The sequence below is a fragment of the Protopterus annectens genome, chromosome 8.part0, assembly GCF_019279795.1.
Source record: "Protopterus annectens isolate FY-2018-M chromosome 8.part0, PAN1.0, whole genome shotgun sequence".
Lineage (NCBI taxonomy): Eukaryota > Metazoa > Chordata > Ceratodontiformes > Protopteridae > Protopterus > Protopterus annectens.
The window spans coordinates 404,878,760-404,899,005 of NC_056741.1; the positions used below are offsets into that span (position 1 = coordinate 404,878,760).

The 20,246-nt window shown below is 46.9% G+C and overlaps 1 protein-coding gene across 1 annotated transcript in view; it reads right to left on the bottom strand.

The window, feature by feature from the left end:
• PRPF3 (pre-mRNA processing factor 3) overlaps window positions 1-20,246 on the bottom strand; it is a 1,139,821-nt gene that overhangs the window by 779,284 nt on the left and 340,291 nt on the right. Inside the window, exons 5-6 of the mRNA XM_044079913.1 lie at window positions 11,470-11,479; window positions 3,548-3,604 (exon numbers count right to left, since the gene is read on the bottom strand). Of these exons, the coding sequence (XP_043935848.1) occupies window positions 3,548-3,604; window positions 11,470-11,479 (67 nt within the window). The remainder of the gene's footprint in view (window positions 1-3,547; window positions 3,605-11,469; window positions 11,480-20,246) is intronic.

Here is a 20,246-nt window from a genome sequence, read left to right on the forward strand (position 1 = left end):
AGGTTCAGCTGTACTTGAACAGGCTGCTACGATTTGTTTCCCACAGGTTAAACAATTGTTAACTTTTAACAGCTTCTGCTGGACAACCCACTTGTTATGACTGCAGATGCATCCATGAAGGACATCATCTGTTTCCATTTCTTCCTGTCCTCTGCATATTGCTCTGTCACATCAAACACCTGCATGTCCTCTCTCACCACATCCATAAACCTCATCTTAGGCCTTCCTCTTTTCCTCTTACCTGGCAACTCCATCCTTAGCATCCTTTTCCCAATATACCCAGCATCCCTCCTCAGCACATGTCCAAACCAAGGCAATCTCGCCTCTCTGACTGTCTCCAAACCGTTCGACCTGAGCTGACCCTCTAATATACTGATTCCTAATCCTGTCCATCCTTGTCACACCCAGTGCAAATCTTAACATCTTTAACTCTGTCACTTCCAGCTCTGACTCCTGCCTTTTTGTCAATGCCACAGTCTCCAACCCATACAACATAGCTGGTCTCACTACCCTCTTGTAGACCTTCCCTTTCACTCTTACTGGGACCAGTCTGTCACAAATCACTCCTGACACTCTTCTCCACCCATTTCACCCTGCCTGTACTCTTCTTCACCTCTCTTCCACACTCACCATTACTCTGAACTGTTGATCTCAAGTACTTAAACTCATCCACCTTCACCAACTCTACTCCCTGCATAGTCACCATTCCTCTAGCCTCCCTTTCGTTCACACAAACATATTCTGTCTTAGTCCTGCTGACATTCATTTCTCTCCTCTCTAGAGAATATCTCCACCTCTCCAGGGTCTCCTCAACCTGGTCCCTACTCTCACTAAAGATCACAATGTCATCTGCAAACACCATAGTCCATGGGGCCACCTGTCTGATCTCGTCTGTCAACCTGTCCACCACCATTGCAAATAAGAAAGGGCTCACAGCTGATCCTTGATGTAATCCTCCCTCCACCTTAAACGCATCTGTCACTCCCACTGCAGACTTCACCACTGTCACACTACCCTCATACATATCCTGTACCACTCTTACATACTTCTCTGCCACTCCTGACTTCCTCATACAATACCACAACTTATATGTGTATATACATACAAATATAAGAAAAAGACATCAAGCCATAAGTAGAAACTCTTATTCTATCCACTCATAAGGCAGGAAGGGAATCAAAGCCTATATACCCAAAGATGGATAACTCCTCTCGATCCTCCAGGAGGGGGAAGAATGGTGGGATGCAAAGAGGAAGGTGAGATCAAGGACAACAAACATGGAACATTATGGTGAGTACATAACTTTCTTTATGTAATGTTGTCCCTATCTCGCTTTCCTTTTTGTTGGTTGGGACCGCGTCCCCAGCACCTTCTTGGGTGGCTCAATGGAATACATTCTTCAAGACCACGGAACCAAAGGATGCCCTGTTCCGGGAGGCCACATCTTCTTTGTAATGAGTGATGAAGGTATGGGGGTTAACCCACGTAGCTGCCGCACAGACTGAGTCTAAAGGCAGTCTGGCCTGAAAGGCAGTAGAGATAGACAAGGCCCTGGTAGAGTGTCCTCGAATTTTTCCTGGTATTGTGAATCTCAAAAGGATAGTACCCCTCAGAAAAATCTTAGCATAGTCTGTGGGACATAACACTGGAACCCATTTCACCCACATGAAAGTTGGAAATAGCAGCCAATTGAACTCCGATAGTTGCTGCTGCTGCTCCTTGGTTAAAAGTTTCAACGGGTAATTGTAGGATCTTTGAAATGAGTGCAGTAAAAGGATCACTATTACTTTTGACAGCCCAACAAGAGAACCATTTCCATTTGCTAGTATACAGTTTCCTCGTAGAGGATTTGTGAGAGGAAATTTAAATATGTTTTACTGCCGGGGAGATGTCAGGAAGCCTGGCTAAGCTGGGAAATGGAACAACCGAGCTGTCAGCTTGAGGGTCTGTAAGGAAGGATAGAATGTGCCCGACTGATGCATCAGCAAATCCGGAGCTGGGTCCAGGATCTAAGGCGCCTCCAGAAGATGGGGCCATAGAAACGGGAACCAGATTTTCTGAGGGCAGTAGGGGGCAATGAGGATTAGCTTGCAACCCACCGATTTTGCTTTCTGAAGTACCTTGGAAATCAGAGGGAATGGGGGAAAGGCATACAGCAGTCCCAGGGGCCAATCGTGAACAAGTGCATCCCTGGGGGATTGTCCCAGTGGAGGGACTAGGGTGAAATAGCTGCTGCATTTGGCATTGATGGATGTGGCAAAAAGATTGCAGCAAGGCTGGCCCAACTTGCGAAAAATCTGCTTTGCAATGTCCTGTTTCAGGGACCACTCGTGAGGCATAAGTAAAGCCCTGCTTAGCTTGTCTGCTATCACACAGGATTTCCCTGGGATGTGCGTCATGATCAGAAAGCATTGGGAGGACATCGCCCATTGCCATACTCTTAGGGCCTTTCGAAATAAGGGCTAGGATCTGGTTCTGCCTTGCTTGTTGATGTAAGATACCACTGACATTTTGTCCGTCTGAATTGCAAACATCCCTGTGGGGAAAGAGCTGTGAAGTGATTGCAACGCCAGGAGCACCACTCTCATCTCAGGACATTTATGTGCAAATGGTACTCATGTTGTTGCAAAGTTCCGTGAACAGTCTGTCCCAGATAATGCTCCTCCACCCTATCTGGGAAGCGTGGCCACTGGTTTGGGGAGGATGAATGATCTGCCTATCGTCAGCTGGGTGGACTGAAGCCACCATTTTAGGTCCTTCTTGCAGGTTTCTGTGAAGAGAATTTTGTGGGACTTGGGTAAATCTTGCATGGACCATTGAGCAAACAGGAGCCACTGCAATAACCTCATGTGGAAACGCGCCAAGGGAACTACTGTTATTGCTGCCACCATTGAGCCCAGGACTTTCTGAACAAATCTTGGAGTCTTTTTCTTCCTGATTAGAGTTGCAACGTGGTGTCGAATGGTCGACACCCTCTCCTGAGGCAATTTTGCTATCATGTCTTTGGTGTCTAGATCTGCTCCTATATATGTGGTATATTCACAGGGCAACAAGGCAGACTTTTCATAGTTTATAGTGATGCCTTGCTGAGGGCAGAGGCATATTGTTGTGTCCCTTGTCTCGGTTAGTCAATGCTTGGTGGTGGCAGTGGTAAGGAGCCAGTCGTCCAGATATGGAAACACCTAGAATCCTAGACACCTCAGATGAGCTGTGACTACTGCCATGCATTTGAACACCCTGGGGGCTGTGGTCAGGCCAAAGGGCAAAGCTCTGAACTGGTAGTGACTAGCTCCCAGCCAGAAGCATAGAAGTCTCCTGGATCGCCTGTCCATCTTGATATGGTAGTACGCATCATGGAGATCGATGGAGCACATCCAATTGTCCTTTCCCAGAAAGGGAAGTATGGACTGCAGTGTCACCATCCGGAGCTTTGTCTTTTTTTAACAGACTTGTTGAGTCTCCTGAGGTCCAAAATGGGCCTCCAGTCCCCTGTTTTCTTTGGTACTAAAAAGAACTTTGAGTAAGTTCTGGACCCGATTTGGTCTGCGGGGACTTCATGGATGACTCTTTCTTAGCAACTTTTAAACTTCGAGTTGCTTGTTCCCTTAAATTGGGTGGCACACCTGGGATGGATTTTTTTTTTTTTTTTGGGAAGAGGTGGCATGGAGAAAGGAATACTGTACCCCCTGGATATTATCGACTGTACCCATGTGTCTTCTGTGATATTTTGCTAGACTTCTGGGTACATTGACAATCTTCCCCCAACTGCCTCCAGAGGTGGACATGCGGGCCTCCTTTCAGGAGCACTGGAAGGGCCTGCCAGAGAACGCATCTCTGTTGCCCTGACTCTGAAGACCTCTCTGCTGTGAGGGCAGTGTCTCCCATTATTATTCCCCCCTCTGTCCCGGGGGGGGGGGGGGTTCACCATGTGCGTCAGGCAAAGCTCCTTGCGATTTCTGTAACCACATTTTTCTGCCTTTTTGACCTTTAGGGTAAGCTCTAGAAGGCGTGGAAAAACATACTCCCACGGCACAGAGTCTTGCTATCCTGCTCGCACCTAGTTAGAGTCTGTTTTACCTTAGGCCCAAATGGGTCTATATTAGAACATTTAAGTTTCACAATTTTGAATGTTCTAATATCGACCCCTATTCAACGAATGCTGAAAACATTGAACATGTAGAAAGTACAGTTTTGTACCTACCATAAATGTAGATGTTTGAGTGTACACCCTGCTGCAGTCATCACACTTGGGTTGTCCTGTCGTCAGGCGGTCCCGCAGTCGGCCGGAATTCCAAAGTCTTGGTCCGGCATCGGTTGCTGTCACTTCTTTGCGTCAGCGCCAGGGTATATATAATACATCCGACGCCATTTCCTTCAGTTTTTCTTGCCCCAGATGTCAGGTGCCCCCAAAAAGGTGGTCAGTAATTAGTACCAAATTATGTAATTTTTGCACAAACACAAAATCCCTCCAGCTATAAGCAAACACATCAGGAAGGTATTGTAGAGAATTAGCCAGTTAGATCAGAGGGGATGGAGGGAGGGTAACCTGGACTGCAGCAGGGTGTACACTCGAACATCTACATTTATGGTAGGTACAAAACTGCACTATGTTCATCGTGTTACCCTGCTGCAGTCATCACACTTGGGTAGAATCCCAAAGCTAAGGATGGGTGGAGGAGTTATAGAGGGTTAGAGGAGGCTAGAAGGCCCTGCAGAACTGCAGCGGCGAAGCCAGCCCTAGTCTTAGAGCAGAGTGGTTAAGTGATAGTGTTTGGTAAAGGTGTGTACTGAACTCCAAGTTGCAGTTCCAAAATCTCCTTGGTTGGAACCCCCCTGAGGAAGGCTGTAGATGTAGCGGTTGCCATGGTAGAATGGGGCCTAATGGTAGCAGGAACTGGTTTTCCATGATGGGTATAGCAAAAACGAATGCAATGTCCTATCCATTTGGAAATGGTTTGTTTTGATATAGCCTTCCCTTGTGAAGCTGTAGCATAGGATACAAAGAGCTGGTCAGGTTTTCTGAAAACCTTAGTTTTATCCGAGTAGTAACGAAGTTGCCTGTGAATGTCCAAGGAATGCAGGAGTCTCTCTCCTTTGTTCTGCGGATGTGGGAAGAAGGTGGGTAAGTGGATGGTTTGATTTAAAGCCACACTGGAAACCACCTTAGGCATGAAGGATTAGTTCATAGAGAAACTCTGTCTTGATGGAAAATGAAGAAAGGTTCCACTGCCATTAGTGCCTGCAGCTCTGAGACTCTTCTAGCTGAAGTTATTGCTAGCAGCAGGGCAGTCTTCCATGATAGGAACTGTAGATCTGCAGAGAAAGCTGGTTCAAAGGGAGGTAGCGTAAGTTTTTCCAGAACAAAATTGAGGTCCCATGTTGGTGTAGGTGCTCTCCTGGGGGGCCTAATATTTTTTGCCCCTCTGAGGAACTGCCTTAGAAGTGGATGCGAAAATAAGGGTGGATCCGTGTTGTAGTGGGCTGAAATAGCTGATGCATGGATTTTAATGGAAGAAAAAGAAAGTCCTTTGTGTAACATCTCAGTTAAATACTGTAGAATCTGAGGCATGTGAGGCTGAACTGTGTTTTGGCCTTTAGTTTGGTTCCAGGCACAAAACTTTTTCCATTTATCCGAATAGGTCTTCCTGGTGCTGGGCCTCCTAGCTTCCAGAATAACATCCATAACTGCTTGGGAAAGAAGAGCTGGCTGGATGCTTAGGTGATTTGCCATGCCGCCAGATTTAAGGTTTTGAGCTGGCTGTGAAGAATCTGATTGTTTTGCTGTGTGAGCAAATGGGCAATTTGTGGTAAAATCCAAGGTGGGCCCTGGGCCATATTCCTCAATAGTGGGTACCAGTGCTGGTGTGGCCAGTCTGGGGCTATGTGTATCAGTCGTGGTCTCTCCTTTCAGAAGCACCTTTGTGAGGAGAGGCAATGGAGGGAAGGCATATACTGTCAGGTTTTTCCAACTGAATTAGAGTGCGTCCACTTTCCAAGCTTGATGGTGAAGTGTCCTTGTACAAAATTTTGTTAGTTGATAGTTGTGAGGACTGGCAAACAGGTCTATGTCTGGAAGGCCCCATTTTTGAGTTATCATTGCAAATTACTTGTGGATCCAGTTTCCACTCGTGGGGATCCATGATGTTTCTGCTGAGGTCGTCTGCCAATGTGTTCTTTTTTCCTGGCAGGAATTGAGCTTGTAACTGAACTTGGTAAGCCAGAGCTGTGTTCCACAAGGTCAATGCTTGCCTGCATAAAGGGTAGGAGTGTGTACCCCCCCCTGTTTGTTTATGTACCACATTACTGTGGTGTTGTCCATCCTTATTGCAAGTTGTCCTGGATGTAATAGATTCTTGAAGGCTGTCAAAGCGTTCTGTACAGCTAGCATCTTTTTGATTGATGTGCAGATTCCTTTGATCTGCAGTCCATACGCCTTGAACGCACTGTCCTGCCATGTGTGCCCCCCAGGCATAGTCCAATGCATCTGTTGTCATAGTCTGCCTGGCGGGGGGCAAGGTGAAAGGCTGACCCTTGTTGAGGCGACATGCCTGTGACCACCATAGAAACTCCTGTTGTAGGCAGGGAATGAGAGATATCATTGTGTCCAAGCAGTGGCTGTGTTGAGACCATACGCTTTTTAGGTACCACTGTAATTTCCTCTTATGCAGCTTTGCAAATGGTATTAGTAGTATGCAAGATGCCATGAAGCCGAAGGCCTGCAGAATTTTTCTTGCAGGAAGCTGGGTCTTTGTTGCCATTGTTTTGAAATATTGAGTCAGTTGCAGCTGTCTGGCATCAGATAAGCCTTCTGGGCCATTGTATTCAAGCTGGCACCCAGGAATGTCATATTTTGTGAGGGCACTAGTTTTGATTTCTTTTCGTTTACTGTGTACCCCAGGCAACTTAGAAGATGTTTTACAAAAGCCAGATGTTGTAAGAGGATGTCCTTGCTTTCTGCTTGGATGAGGCAGTCGTCCAGGTATGGGTACATCTGAATTCCTCTGTCTGCAGTATGCAATTACTGGTGCTAGGCATTTTGTGAAGACCCTGGGCGCAGTAGATAAGCTAAAGGGCAGTGCAGAGAATTGGTAATGGGTTGAACCTGCAATGAAACGGAGGTATCTTCTGCAACTTTGTCTGATAGGGGCATGCAGGTATGCCTCCTTGAGGTTCAACGTTACTAGCCATGCTTTCTTGCCCAACATGGGAAGAAGCTGCTGTAGTGTAAGCATCTTGAATTTGGGTACTTGTAAGAAGGTGTTTAGAATTGAAAGGTCCAGAATTGGTCTCCAGGCATTGTCCTTTCTGGGAACGAGAAAGAGTCTTGAGTAAAATCCTTGGCCTTGCTCTCGAGTAGGTACCAGTTGAATGGCTCTTATGTCCATGAGAGCTGTAATTTGTTTTTGTGCCTCTGCCTATTGATTTTGTGGCAAGTTTGGCATTCTTCTTTTCATTGGCAAGGTGTGAAAATGGAATCTGTATCCTCGTGAAATTATGTCTAGGACCCATTTGTCCTTTGTGACAATGTGCCAGTTGTCTGAAAAAAGTGCGAGTTTTACTCCCAAGGGGGCTGCCAAGAGAGTGTTGCCTGGCCAGATGAGGTGCAAGTCATTGAGTTTGCCTTCTGGTAGTTTGGGACCGGTCTTCTCCTCCCTTCTGTGTTGCAGAGCCCCATTGGCAAGGTTTGTACTGAGCTTGTGGTTGTCCTCTGCCCCTTGGACGTCTGTATTTGCTCTCCTCTCACCCTTAGCTAAAATCATGGAGAAATGTATTCACCAGCAACTAGTACACTATCTCTCTCTACACAACATTATAGCACACTGCCAGCATGGCTTTCGACCTCATCACAGTACCACCACTGCCCTTCTTTCCTTTATAGAAACTATCAACAAAAATCGCAACAATAATCTTCTCTCTTCTGCTCTTTTCATTGATCTTTCAAAAGCATTCGACATGGTCAACCACTCTCTTTTAACAAACATTCTTGAATCTCTCTCATTTGATAACCTAGCCATGAAATGGTTTAGATCATATCTTAGCAACAGACAACAAGCAGTTATATGGGAAAACCACATCTCTTCCCTTTGCCTATTTCCATCGGAGTTCCTCAGGGCTCCATTCTTGGTCCACTTCTTTTCTCCCTCTTCATTAATGATCTTCATTCTGCAATCCCACAAGCAACCTGTATTCAATATGCAGACGATTCGACCCTCATTTGCACTGCTCCATCCACTACAGAACTGATCTCACTTATCCAAAATATATTCAGGACAGTTGAAACATGGTTCTCCCAACGGTTCCTCCTACTCAATGCCAAAAAAACTAAACTTCTCCTTTTTACCCCCACTACTCGGACCCCCCCACTTGACTTCTCCATCTCCTCAGACAATGACACCATCATCTCACCTGATTCGACAACAAAATTGCTAGGAATTACCATTGACAATAAACTCTTTCGATCAGCACATTGACAATACCATCAAGTTAGTCAACAGAAAAATGGGATCCCTATATCGAATGAAACCCTTTCTAACACCATCTACTAGAGCCAAGATCGCCCAATCCCATCTTCTATCTACTCTACTATATGCCTCCACTATTTATACCAACCTTAGGAAAAGCAATCTTAATAAACTCACAACATGCTATAACAATATTGCCTCACACTGGTAACCCCTTCAGAACCCACCATTGTCTCAACTTAAAAATACTAGGCTGGCTTGAACGCCAAAACTACCTGCTTATTCCTCAACTCTACTGCCCATAGTGTACTATATCAACCTGACAAGACCCCTATTCTCTCTCAACTGATAATCCCTTACAATAATCTCAACTCCCTTAATATCCCATAAAATCCAGATCAATTAAGTCCAATAACTTTGCAGGTGACTGTCTTTTCACCAATACAGTAGGAAAAAATTGGAATCTTCTACCTAGTGACATAAGTCTAACTACATCTTTGCCTCTTTTCAAACAGAAAATTAAACTGTACTTCCAAAACCACTGGCTTTGTTCCTGCAGTACACCTGACTAATTTTTATCACTTTTCTCACTCTTTCTACTCCTCTACTCTTTTCCTCTCAACCCTAACTCCTACTCTGATTTACTACTTTTAGAATTTTTAAAGTTTTACATTCTCTGTAATTTGTTGGCTTCTACTCTGATTTACTACTTTTAGAATTTTTAATGTATTATATATTTTCTGTAAAACTGTTGGAATCTAGAATTTGTACTTTTTTCACTTTTCAAAAATTATCTCATTACTCTGTATATCTTTCATACATTTGTTCTTAAATTCCAACAAGCCATATCTTATTGTAATTTTTTTTTTGTTATGCATGTACCAGTAGATAGTGGAGCTTTTCTCCTCGGGCCTCTGCTGAAAATGGACTTGTATCCAGCCAGACTAGCCCGGTCAACAAATGTAAAATAAAATAAAATAAATAAAAATAAATATTTACCCCTCTGTGGTCTGTCAGTAGCTGGAAAGGACCAATTTTTTGTTGGCCAACTTCTGCTGAAGCGAGGGGGCTGTACCTGTAGGAAATATTTGACTGTCTGCATAGATTTTGCCTTATCCTCCATTTTGTTTAAGACTTCTTCTGCTTTAACTCCAAAAAGAACATCCTGCTGTAGGGGAGCATCTAGAAGCTTTGCTTTAACATGATCAGGCAGAGTTTGTTCCTTTAACCAAGCATGCCTATGTATAACAGACCCAGTGACAGCTGCTCTGCAGGAAGCCTCCAAGGAATCAAACCCACATTGTAAAGTATGTTTGCCCACCTGTTCAGTTGCATGCAACATATCCTGCATTTCTTTCAATTCAGACTGTTGAGGGAGTGTGCTCATTTTTTTGTTTTAACTGAGACATTAGAAATTGCTGATATTTTAGCATGTTGAATTGGCAATTTAGTGCCCTCATAGCTAGTGGCTGAGGTGTAAACCTTTTTCCCCCCCACCTGTCTAGTGCTCTGAAGTCCCTTTCAGAGAGTACAGGATTTTTTGCCATAGAAGCCTTAGCCCCTTTGGGACCCTGGGAGATAGTCTCTGGATCAGCAACAGGGCTTTTATAAAGAAATTTGTGGGAATCAGGCACTCTATAGTATCTGTCAGGTTTGGCTGGAGCAGGAGGCAAAGAATCTGGGTTCAAACTGGATTCTAAGTAAACATCATCCACAATGTCTAAAACTGGGGGGATGGCAAGTGGTCTGTGCTGGGGGAGTAAAAGAAACTCTCTGAGCATTTTCTTTGAGTCAGAGTAGTCCTGAACTTCCCAGTGAAAATGTTCCCTCAGTGTGTAAAGTTTCCCCAAAGGAGTAGTCTTCAGGAGGGGAAGCTGAGGGTATAGAATCCTCAGCATAAGAATCTTCATAAGGGGAGAAGGAGTAAACTTGGTCCTCAGAAGAGCCTGAGGAAATAGACACTTGTTCAGAGGAGGCATATTCTTCCTCTTGTCTAGGCCTTTTGTCGGGTGGGGGTTGGGAACCCCTGATTAAAGAGATCAAATCTTCAGTCATTTTGAGCATCTGTTTCTTAGGCATGGGGCCTTGAACTGGAGAATGAAGTGCAGTCTTTTTAGGTTTAATAGGAGTCTTACTCAGAGTACGTTTTTATGGTGAGCGCAGTCGGTCTGAAGACGCCTTCAGAAACCGAAGGAGTTTCTGCAGCACCGACACCTTTATCAGCAGTGTCGTCGGAAGGGGCTAAACAAAATGGCTACGTCGGCCTAGCACTATCAACAAAAGTTCCGAAGCGGTCTCGGGTTCCAGATCTACGGTAGTCAGGGGCTGCATCAGAGCCTCACTGCAGACCGGTGAACCAGAGACCGGACCAGCCAAGGCCTTGGAGTCTGGCTTGGGTCTAGGCTGCCTGTCCTTATCCTTGTGTTTTTTGTGCACGCTGGTAGTCGGTTGCTCCGACGGCATAGTGTAGTTAAATTTTCTACCAAAGTAGTGTCGTGCGAAATCAAAGCGTCTTTTAATAGTACGCTTATTAAACCTAGCACAAAAACGACAACCAGTGACGTCATGGTCTGGGCCTAGGCAAGGTATGCAGTAAGAATGAAAATCCTTATGAGGTATTTGCTTCCTACAAGAAATACAATTGTTAACTTTTTCTGACATCAGTCTGAGGCAACAAAAGTTTCCCCAACGGGGTACTTAACTTTACTGAAGACTTCGGATCTGAAATTCGACTTCGAAAATCTCAGGAGGCGGCCGACCAGCACTTGCGAACTGCTTCTACTTCGGGCACCGCGCGGCAAGAAAGACTGGAGAAAATGGAGTCGGATGCATTATATATATACCCCTGGTGCATTGACGTCAGGGAAGAAGTGACAGCAACAAACGCCGGACCAAGACTTTGGAATTCCGGCCGATTGCGGGACCGCCTGACGACAGGATAACCCAAGTGTGATGACTGCAGCAGGGTAACACGATGAACATCACGGAATTTTTTCCTAGGGAAAACATTTTCTGTTCTAAAACACACACACACACACACAACACAAGCACATCAAACAAACCGCAATCTACACACACACACACACACACACACACACACACACACATACCCCTAAAATCTTACATCTAACCCTACACTAAACTGTACATATACCACTATCTATCCACTTACCTTAACCCAAACCTGAACCCTAAGGTCCATCACTATCACACACTCACCTCACCCGCGCCCTAACCCTAACTCACCTAATCAGCGCCCAATCGCACACTTACCTGAACCCAACTCGTAACTTTTCACCACAGTGCTGAAAATAGCGAAGCGACAGAAATGGACAACTAAATTCTTTCCCTAGGAAAAAATTTGATTTTCTGTAGCTTCGCTATTTTCAGCGTTCGCTGAATAGGGATCGGTATTAGAACATTCGAAGCTGTGAAACTTCGATGTTCTAATATAGACCCGGCCTGAACAACGATGAGCCATCAAAGGGGGCATTTGTAAAGGAGGACTTGAAAGGCTCTGCAAATTGACAAAGGCGTATCCAGGAGTGTCTCCATAAGGTGACTCCTGTGCCTGCAGCCCTGCTCACTCCATCGGCTGCACAGGAGATAAGCCGCATGGAGGAGTTAACTACCGAAGATAAGGTCACAAGCTGAGAAGCAGTTTTATCTGCAGCTCCCGCAGCTGTAGGATCCTGTAGGGTACATCCTAGCTCTTTCAGGAGATCCCTCTGAAGACAGATGAAATGGGATAGATAATTCAGTGACCTGAGAGTAAAGGCCACTGAAGAAAAGACATGCTTCCTGTATCTGTCCATCGTACGGGGCTCTCTGTTCGGTGGATGGACAGATTTAGAAGTCATTGCTAATTTCTTTTTAGTGGCCACCACCATAGCATCAACTGGCACCCCCTTGTTTAGGAAAGTTTTGTCATCTGCTGCAGTTATGAACTTATTGGGCCTCCGCGGAACTGGCTCCATCGATTCCAGAGAGCTCTACGCCTTTCGACTTACTACCCCTAGCAGCAGGTCGAAGGGCGGAGACACCCAAGAGGTGGAGGGACGGGAACAAATGCGTCTAGGTACACGGACCCGTCCTCAGAAGGGGAAAGGGACTTCCAGCCACCCCTCTGCTTGAGGATTTCCAGAATGTCAGAGAATGAGACATCCTCAGAGGGGGACCATGGGGACCCTTCAGAGTCCTCCAAGTTTGTATCCAATGTCCGGGACTCAGGGGAGTCAACATGCTTTCTCTTACATGTCCTCTTCCAAAAGACCTCCTCAGGGGATGCTCTGGGGAGGTCTCGGAAAAGGGGGGGGCGTCCCCCAATGGGGCGTCCTGGGGCACTAACTTCCTACGCTCAGAATGGAGGATTGGTGAGAGGAAAGACACTGGCTCCATAGGGGATGGAGTAGGTGAAGCTGAGGGAGGAGCTGTCTGAGAGGACAGCATACTCCTCATCACCTCGAAGTCACCACGTTCCCGACCCAGGGGGGTCCCTGGCACCGAAGAGTCAAGAGACCTCTCCCGCACCAAGGGCGATGGCTCAGAGGCCGATGTGGGAGCCAAGCTCATCTCCGTCAAAGCTCCAAGAGGGAGAGCGGGGTCAGACAAGTGTCCGATGCCGCTCTCCCCCTCTGAGCCAATGTGGGCGTGTCAGCTCCCAGATCCCTCGATAGAAGGGGGCATTGAGGAGATCGTAGTGGATGTCAGAACAAAGATTTCGGAACCGACTGTTCCACCACAATGACTTCCATGCACTCCGGCTACGAGCTCAAATGAGTCGAAGGAGGAATGGACGATCTGGGGGGTTACAGTAGTCGGCTCCACATCCATACAGGCTGGACTCAATAAGATTTTGGAGCGAGCCGGTGTCTTTGAGAAGCCTCTTCACCACCCTCTCCACATCATCGTCTGAAAGGCTCCAGGATGATCTAGAGGAGTGGGTGGACGATCGGTAGCTGCCAGTCACAGACTGTAGAAGCGGTGATTGTGGAGCAGACCGCACTGGTTCCAAAGGAGGCGATCTAGTCCTTTTGCGACTCCTAGACGGTTCCAAAGACAGTGACGGAATCGCAGGACATAAGGTCTTGTCATACCAGAGAGGTTTCGGATCCAACGAACTGGAAGATTTCTCTCTGAATGTCGACGGCTCCGAGGTCGGAACCGACAGAGATGTCTGTTTGGAGGATTTTCCTGGTTTACTTACCTGATTCCCTTCCACTGGAGTGTCAAAGGGTCTTTTCAGTAAGCCTCTCAGTATAAGCTTGTTTTTCCTCTCCTGCAGGACTCTCGAGCTGAAAGCAAGACAAATGGAACACGAGTCCTGCAGGTGCACTGCTCCCAGGCAATAAACACAACTCGTGTATCTGTCAGTCAGGGACATTTTTTGGGAGCACGAGTCACACTTCTCGAATCCAGAAGGTTTGGATTCTTTGGACGCTTCTTTACACATTACTGAAAGCACAAACAGCAATAAGCACAATACACTACAGTTATAATATACTAAAGTTATAGATAAAGGAAAAGGAAATCTACAACTCTACAATAACCACAACACAATCTTTTTTTTTTTTTTTTTTTTTTTTTTTAAACAAGGAACGGAATGTAACGGAAGGGGAGAGCCTCTAAGTTAACGACAACTCCCCACACCGAGGAGAGCCTCTAACAAACAGCTAACTCCTTAGCAGAAAGGGAGAAGGAGGGAATAAGGGGAAGCCCTCTAACTGAAAACAGGGTAAGAGCAAGGGGGAATCCTCTAAGAAGAAAGGGGGGACAGGCCTGAAGGTAAAACGACGGCCTAAACAACAATAACAACCAGAAATATTGACAGGGATCCTAAACAAATACTAATCTACAGAACGCTTTCCTGAAAAATATTAAGATTTCAGTACAGAATATAACAAGAAAAATCAGAAACGTAGCCTGAGCCAGTATTCAGCACTCTCGAAGCTTCAAGCAGCAAACAAGATCTGGGTAGCTAGCGCTAGGCGTGATGGGATTGGGTCTAGCCTCGAACCAGTGGAAGCTCTCTAGCTTTAGAATACGGCTGAGTTGGAGCAGAGGATTGGCTCCAAACCTAACCAACAAGAAGGAAGGCGAGACAGGGACAACATAACATTAACCCTTTTCTATGACAGACAAGACCTATCTGTCTGAGGTAATGGTTTTCCAAACAGGGAGACAGTGAAATCGGGAAAGGGGGTGGAATCGAGAGGATTGTTCAGTAACGGCAGGTAGTCACAGACTACCTGCCCTGTCTTGAAACTGATGATTCTGGGCCAGAGGCGGAGCAGGTCTGGAAGGGGTTTGGTGCTTCCTGGTGCTCTGTCTCTGGAAGGAGGAGGAGCTGAAAGTTTCCTTACAAAACTGAATTTTTGATGGGTAATTCCTGTGGAATCTGGGGACAGGGGAAACAAACAGGTGCTTCTGGTCTTGTAACTCCTTCCCCTTCTATTGTAGAGTTTTGAACAACTCAGCCAACTTTGTCCCAAAGACAGCAGAATTATCCAGAGGTGCATCCAATGTTTTTTCCCCTAATATCATCATGTAAAGGCTGTAACCGTAGCCAGGAATATCTTCTAAGGACTGAGGCAGATTCAGCTGATCTGGCAGAGGCTTCAGCTCCATCTTAGCTGCACCTAAAGGAATGCCTAGTGACCTGAAAAGACAAGGATATAAGGCTGGATATCTGTACCTTGACAGGAGAGTCTAGGACCTCAGTCAAAAGCTTATTGGTAGTCCTAAAAGGGCTAGGGCATATTTAGACATATGGGTTTCATAGTTTATTGCCCTGAAAGTCAGGGTAGCTGAGGTATAAACCTTTTTTCAAAGGTGCTCCATGGCCTTGCTCTCTATCTGTAGGAAGGACTGAGGCGGATAGAAGCAGTTCTGTGGGCTTATAATCAGCTAAAACTGATACAGTGCCAGGGTCTGCTACAGGGCATTTGATAAACAATTTGTCCCCCTCTGGGATCTTGTAGAATCTTGTCAGGCCTTCGGGGGCTGTGAATCAGGATTCACAAAGGCTGCATTAAAAGCATCAGGAAAAAACTGGCAAAACTGGAGGAATAGCTGAGGGAGCAGGACTGTCCCTTTGTAGAAGTTCATACCATGTTTTCTGAACTTCTGTCATCTCAGTAGAATCTCATTTAAAGAACTTCCTCATTTTGGAAATGGGTCTCCCCAAAGGCAAGATCCTCACCTGGATAATCTTCCTCTGGAGAGGCATAACCAAGAGCAGATGGTAACTGGGAGACATATGACAGGGAATCATCTGAAGAGGAGTCAGAGGAGTCCTCAGTTTCAGGCTGAAAATATCTGGAGCCTGAGGCCTAGGGCTAATCACAGGGAGAGCCACTGGGGAAGAAGAGGGCATGGCAGGCCATAAAGCTGTTAAAGGAGCTCTAAGAAAATGCCTGCCAGTCTGGCTGGCTCTGTACAAGAGAAGAAATTAGAAGTTATGTACTCACCATAACATTCCATCTGAGCCGGTACTTCATTTGTCTGCAACCTGTGGGCCTCGGATCCGACCAGCAGCTTTCCAAGCTTCAAGATCCGAGCTCCTAGCTCCTCCCCTCTACCCACAATCCCCTGTCACCACCACACTACCTCAGATCGGTTTTGCTGTATCACCTGAAAAAACCTGTAATAAACAGGTTCAGATATTCTCAAGAATCAGAAAGATCCTAGAAACCCGATACAGGTTAGGGGGATGGCGGGGGGGGGGGGGGGTGGTGGTTGCAGACAAATGAAGTACCTACTCAGATGGAACGTTACGGTGAGTTGAGTACATAACTTCTAAATCTGAAGTAGTTACTCCATTTGTTCTGCAACCTGTGGGACAGAGTCCCCAGCTACCTAAACAAAGAAACCTGGGTGGTCTACGGGAGGATATTCCGAAGCACCGCAGAGCCAAAGGACGGCCTGCTTCTAGATATCATGTCCAGCTTATAATGAGAAATAAACGTATGAACAGAAGACCAAGTGGCTGCTGAACATATGTTGTCCAACGGCATCCTGGACCAGAAGGCTGCAGAAGTTGCGATGGACCTTGTGGAATGTGCACGGATTTTGAATGGGGTTGTTTTGCCTGATGCCTTATAAGCCTGAGAAATACATTGACAAATCCAATTAGCCAGTGTCACTTTGGATATAGATTTTCCCATGTATGAAGGAGCAAATGACACAAAGAGTTCATCAGCCTTACGAACAACTTTGGTCCTGTGCAGGTAAAAACGCAACTGTCTATGTACGTCTAGTGTATGCAACATGTATTCTCCCTTATTTTGAACATTTTTGAAAAACACTGGCAGATTGATAGTCTGATTGATATTTGCCACAGATGCCACTTTTGGTAAGAAAGACGGGTTAGTCCTGAGAGACACTCTGTCATTGTGGAAAATAAGATAGGGAGGTTTCATGCACAAAGCTTGGAGCTCTGAAACCTTTTTTAGCAGAAGTTATGGCCACCAAGAATGCTGTTTTCCAGGACAGAAAATTAAGGGGCACAGAAGCTGCAGGTTCAAAAGGAGGTTTCGTTAAGGCTTGCAGAACAAGTTAAGTCCCAAGGGGGAGTCACAGATTTCACTGGTGGCTTGAGAAGGAAAACGCCACGCAAGAATGTCTTACACAATTTTGTAGATGCTAGAGATCCTAATCAGTCTCCCACATGAAAATGGGATATTGCTGCCAACTGTACTTTTACCGTTGATGCACTGGCCCCTTGTTCAAAAATCATGGACAAAAAATCCAAGATTGTAGGAATTGGAACAGTAAAGGGGTTGAGACCTTGGCTGTTAGCCCAGATAGAAAATTGTTTCCACTTGCTATTATAGATTTTCCTGGTGGGCGGTTTATGAGCCGCTACCAGAATAGTTTTCACTGGTGAAGAGATACTAGGGGTCCTTGCCATTAGTGGAACTGGATCAACCAAGCCGCAAGCTTGAGGTTTACCAGGTTCGGTGTTGGGCACCCCGTTGGGTGCGATATCAGATCTGGACTGGGATCCAGGATTAAAGGGGAGGAGAGACTGAGAGATCGCAGGTATGGAAACCAGATTTGACGAGGCCAGAATGGGGCTATGAGGATAATTTTTGCTCCCCAACCGTGCGGCTTTCTGAATGAACTTCGCCACGAGTGGAAGTGGGGAGGTAAGCATAAGTAGACCGGGAGGCCAAGCATGAATCAGAGTGTCTCTGGGGCTCTCCCCTTCTGGGGGAAGAGCTGCGAAGAACTCGCTGCATTTTGTGTTTTGAGGGGTAGCAAAAAGATCGCAGCGAGGCCAACCCCACTTGTGGAAAATTTCCTTCGCAACTTTCGGATTGAGAGACCACTGGTAAGGACTGAGAATTACTCGACTCAATTTGTCCTCCAGAATGTTGGACCGTCCCGGAATGTGCGTTGCTATCAGAAAGCGGTTGGTGGATATCGCCCATTCCCAAACTCTCATGGCTTCTCGACAAAGAGGGTAGGATCTGGTTCCCCCTTGTTTGTTTATATACCAGACCACTGACGTATTGTCCCATCTGTATTGCAATCGTTCCTACAGGTAGAAGGTCTTGGAGAGCCTGCAATGCTAGAAACACCGCCCTCATCTCCAGAACATTTATGTGCAAGGCGGTTTCCGACAAGGTCCACGTACCTTGGACGTTTCTGCCCAAACAATGCCCCCCCCACCCTAGGCGAGAAGCATCCATGGTTAACGTGACCTGGGGGGGGGGGGGGTCACAAAGGGTCTCCCTTGCTTGAGTTCTGGGGAGTGAAGCCACCAAAGGAGAGATTCCCTGCAAACTCTGCTCAGGGGGATAGGAGTGTTCAATGGGTGGAGTAACAGTGACCATTGAACTTGGAGTGTCCACTGTAATATACACATCCTTAGGCGAGCATGGAGAGAGAGTCTGATAGCTGCTGCCATCGAGCCTAGTGCTCTCAGGACTAACTCTGCCGTCTGAGCTTTGGTGCGAAGAAGAGCCAAAACCTGGAGTGAGAGGCTGGACAGCCTGTCCGAGGTCAAGAAGGCCTGAGAAGATCGGGAATCTAGCCTGGCTCCTATGAAATCTAATGCTTGCACAGGATGAAGAAAGGACTTCGGTATGTTGACTGAGATGCCCAAGCTGTCGGCAAGAGACAGCACATAGTCTCTCGCGGTACAAAGTTGATGCCTGTTGGTTGCTGTGAGGAGCCAGTCGTCTAAGTACGGAAAGACCCTTATGCCCTGAAGCCTCAGGTGGGCTGCAACCACTACTATGACTTTGGTGAACACCCTGGGGGCTGAGGTGAGTCCGAACGGAAGGACCCTGAACTGGTAATGACTGGCCCCTAGCCGGAAGCGGAGGAACCTCCTGGACCGTCTGTCCATTAGAATGTGGTAGTACACGTCCTTGAGGTCTATAGAGCACATCCAGTCATTCTCCTGCATTAAGGGGAGAATAGATTGTCGAGTGACCATCCGGAATTTTTCTTTGGGGACAAACATGTTCAGGGCAGACCAGTCTAGAATGGGCCTGAGGTCCCCCGTCTTTTTTGGCACTAAAAGAACCTTGAGTAGTAGCCCGATCCGGATTGGTCTGGGGGGACCCGCTGGATGCCTCTTTTTTCTAACAAATTTGAAATCTCTACGGTCGCCGCCTCTCTTTGATTGGGTGGGACATCGGGGAGGCTACCACCTGAGGGAGGACGAAATAGGAAGGGAATTTTGTAGCCTCTGGATATAATTCGGAGCACCCATCGATCATTCGTGATGGACTCCCACATTGACAGGTGCTTCGTTAAACACCCCCTGACTGCCTCCAGAGCTGGACAGTCGGTAAGCCCTCAGGGCTGCTGCGCGGGTCTCTCGGAGAAAGACTCCCTAGACCCAAAGTTACACGGTCCCCCTCTGCCTGTGGGCCGGCGTCCACCCTGCCCTCCTCTGCCTCTGGAGGGTGCGGAGTCCGAAGCTGGATAGGATTGCTGAGACTTGCGGAACCACAGCTTCTTTTGCCCCCTCTGATTCCTTGAGAAGGAACGTTGGGGGCTCGAGAAGCGGACTCCGATGGCAGACAGCGTCTTCCCATCCTTCTCGCTTTGGACTAGTGTATCGCGTACGGTCTTGCCAAAAAGCGAAGAGCCGTCAAAGGGTGCGTTCGCGAAGGACGCCTTGAAAGGTTCTGCGAAATTACAAAGACGGAGCCAGGCGTGACGTATCAAGACAACACCTGCCCCGCTTGCCCTTGCGGCTCCCTCCATAGCATAAGACAGTAGCCGCATGGACGTATTTGAAATGGACTTGAGAGTAGCCATATGTGTCGAGAACGCGGTTTTGTCCTCGACCGACAAGGACTCAGGTGGAGCTGCAGTGTATTCCTTGATCAAATCACATTGCAACCTGATGACATGCGCCATATAATTCAGCGCCCTCACGGAGAAGGTTGCTGAAGCAAAGGTCCGCTTCCCTATATGGTCCAGCTCCCGGGACTCCTTGTCCGGCGGGTGGACCGTGGAGCTCTTCTGGGAGAGTTCTCTCTTAGTGGCAGCAGCCACCAACATGGCATCAACTGGAGACCCTTTGGCCCAAGCCTGCCTGTCTGAAGGGGGGCTAAGGATTTTATCCAGTCGGCGTGGGATAGGCTCCACGGTGTCGGGTTCCTGCCAAGCCCTGGTAGTCAGGAGATCTACCAGGGGATCTGCCGGTGGGGACACCCAGGAGGTAGATGGGCCCGCTTGAAACGCCTCCAGAAATACGGACTCATCCGAGGAAGGTTTTTGGGCAGACCACCCCCCCTAATACACAACATTTCCATGATG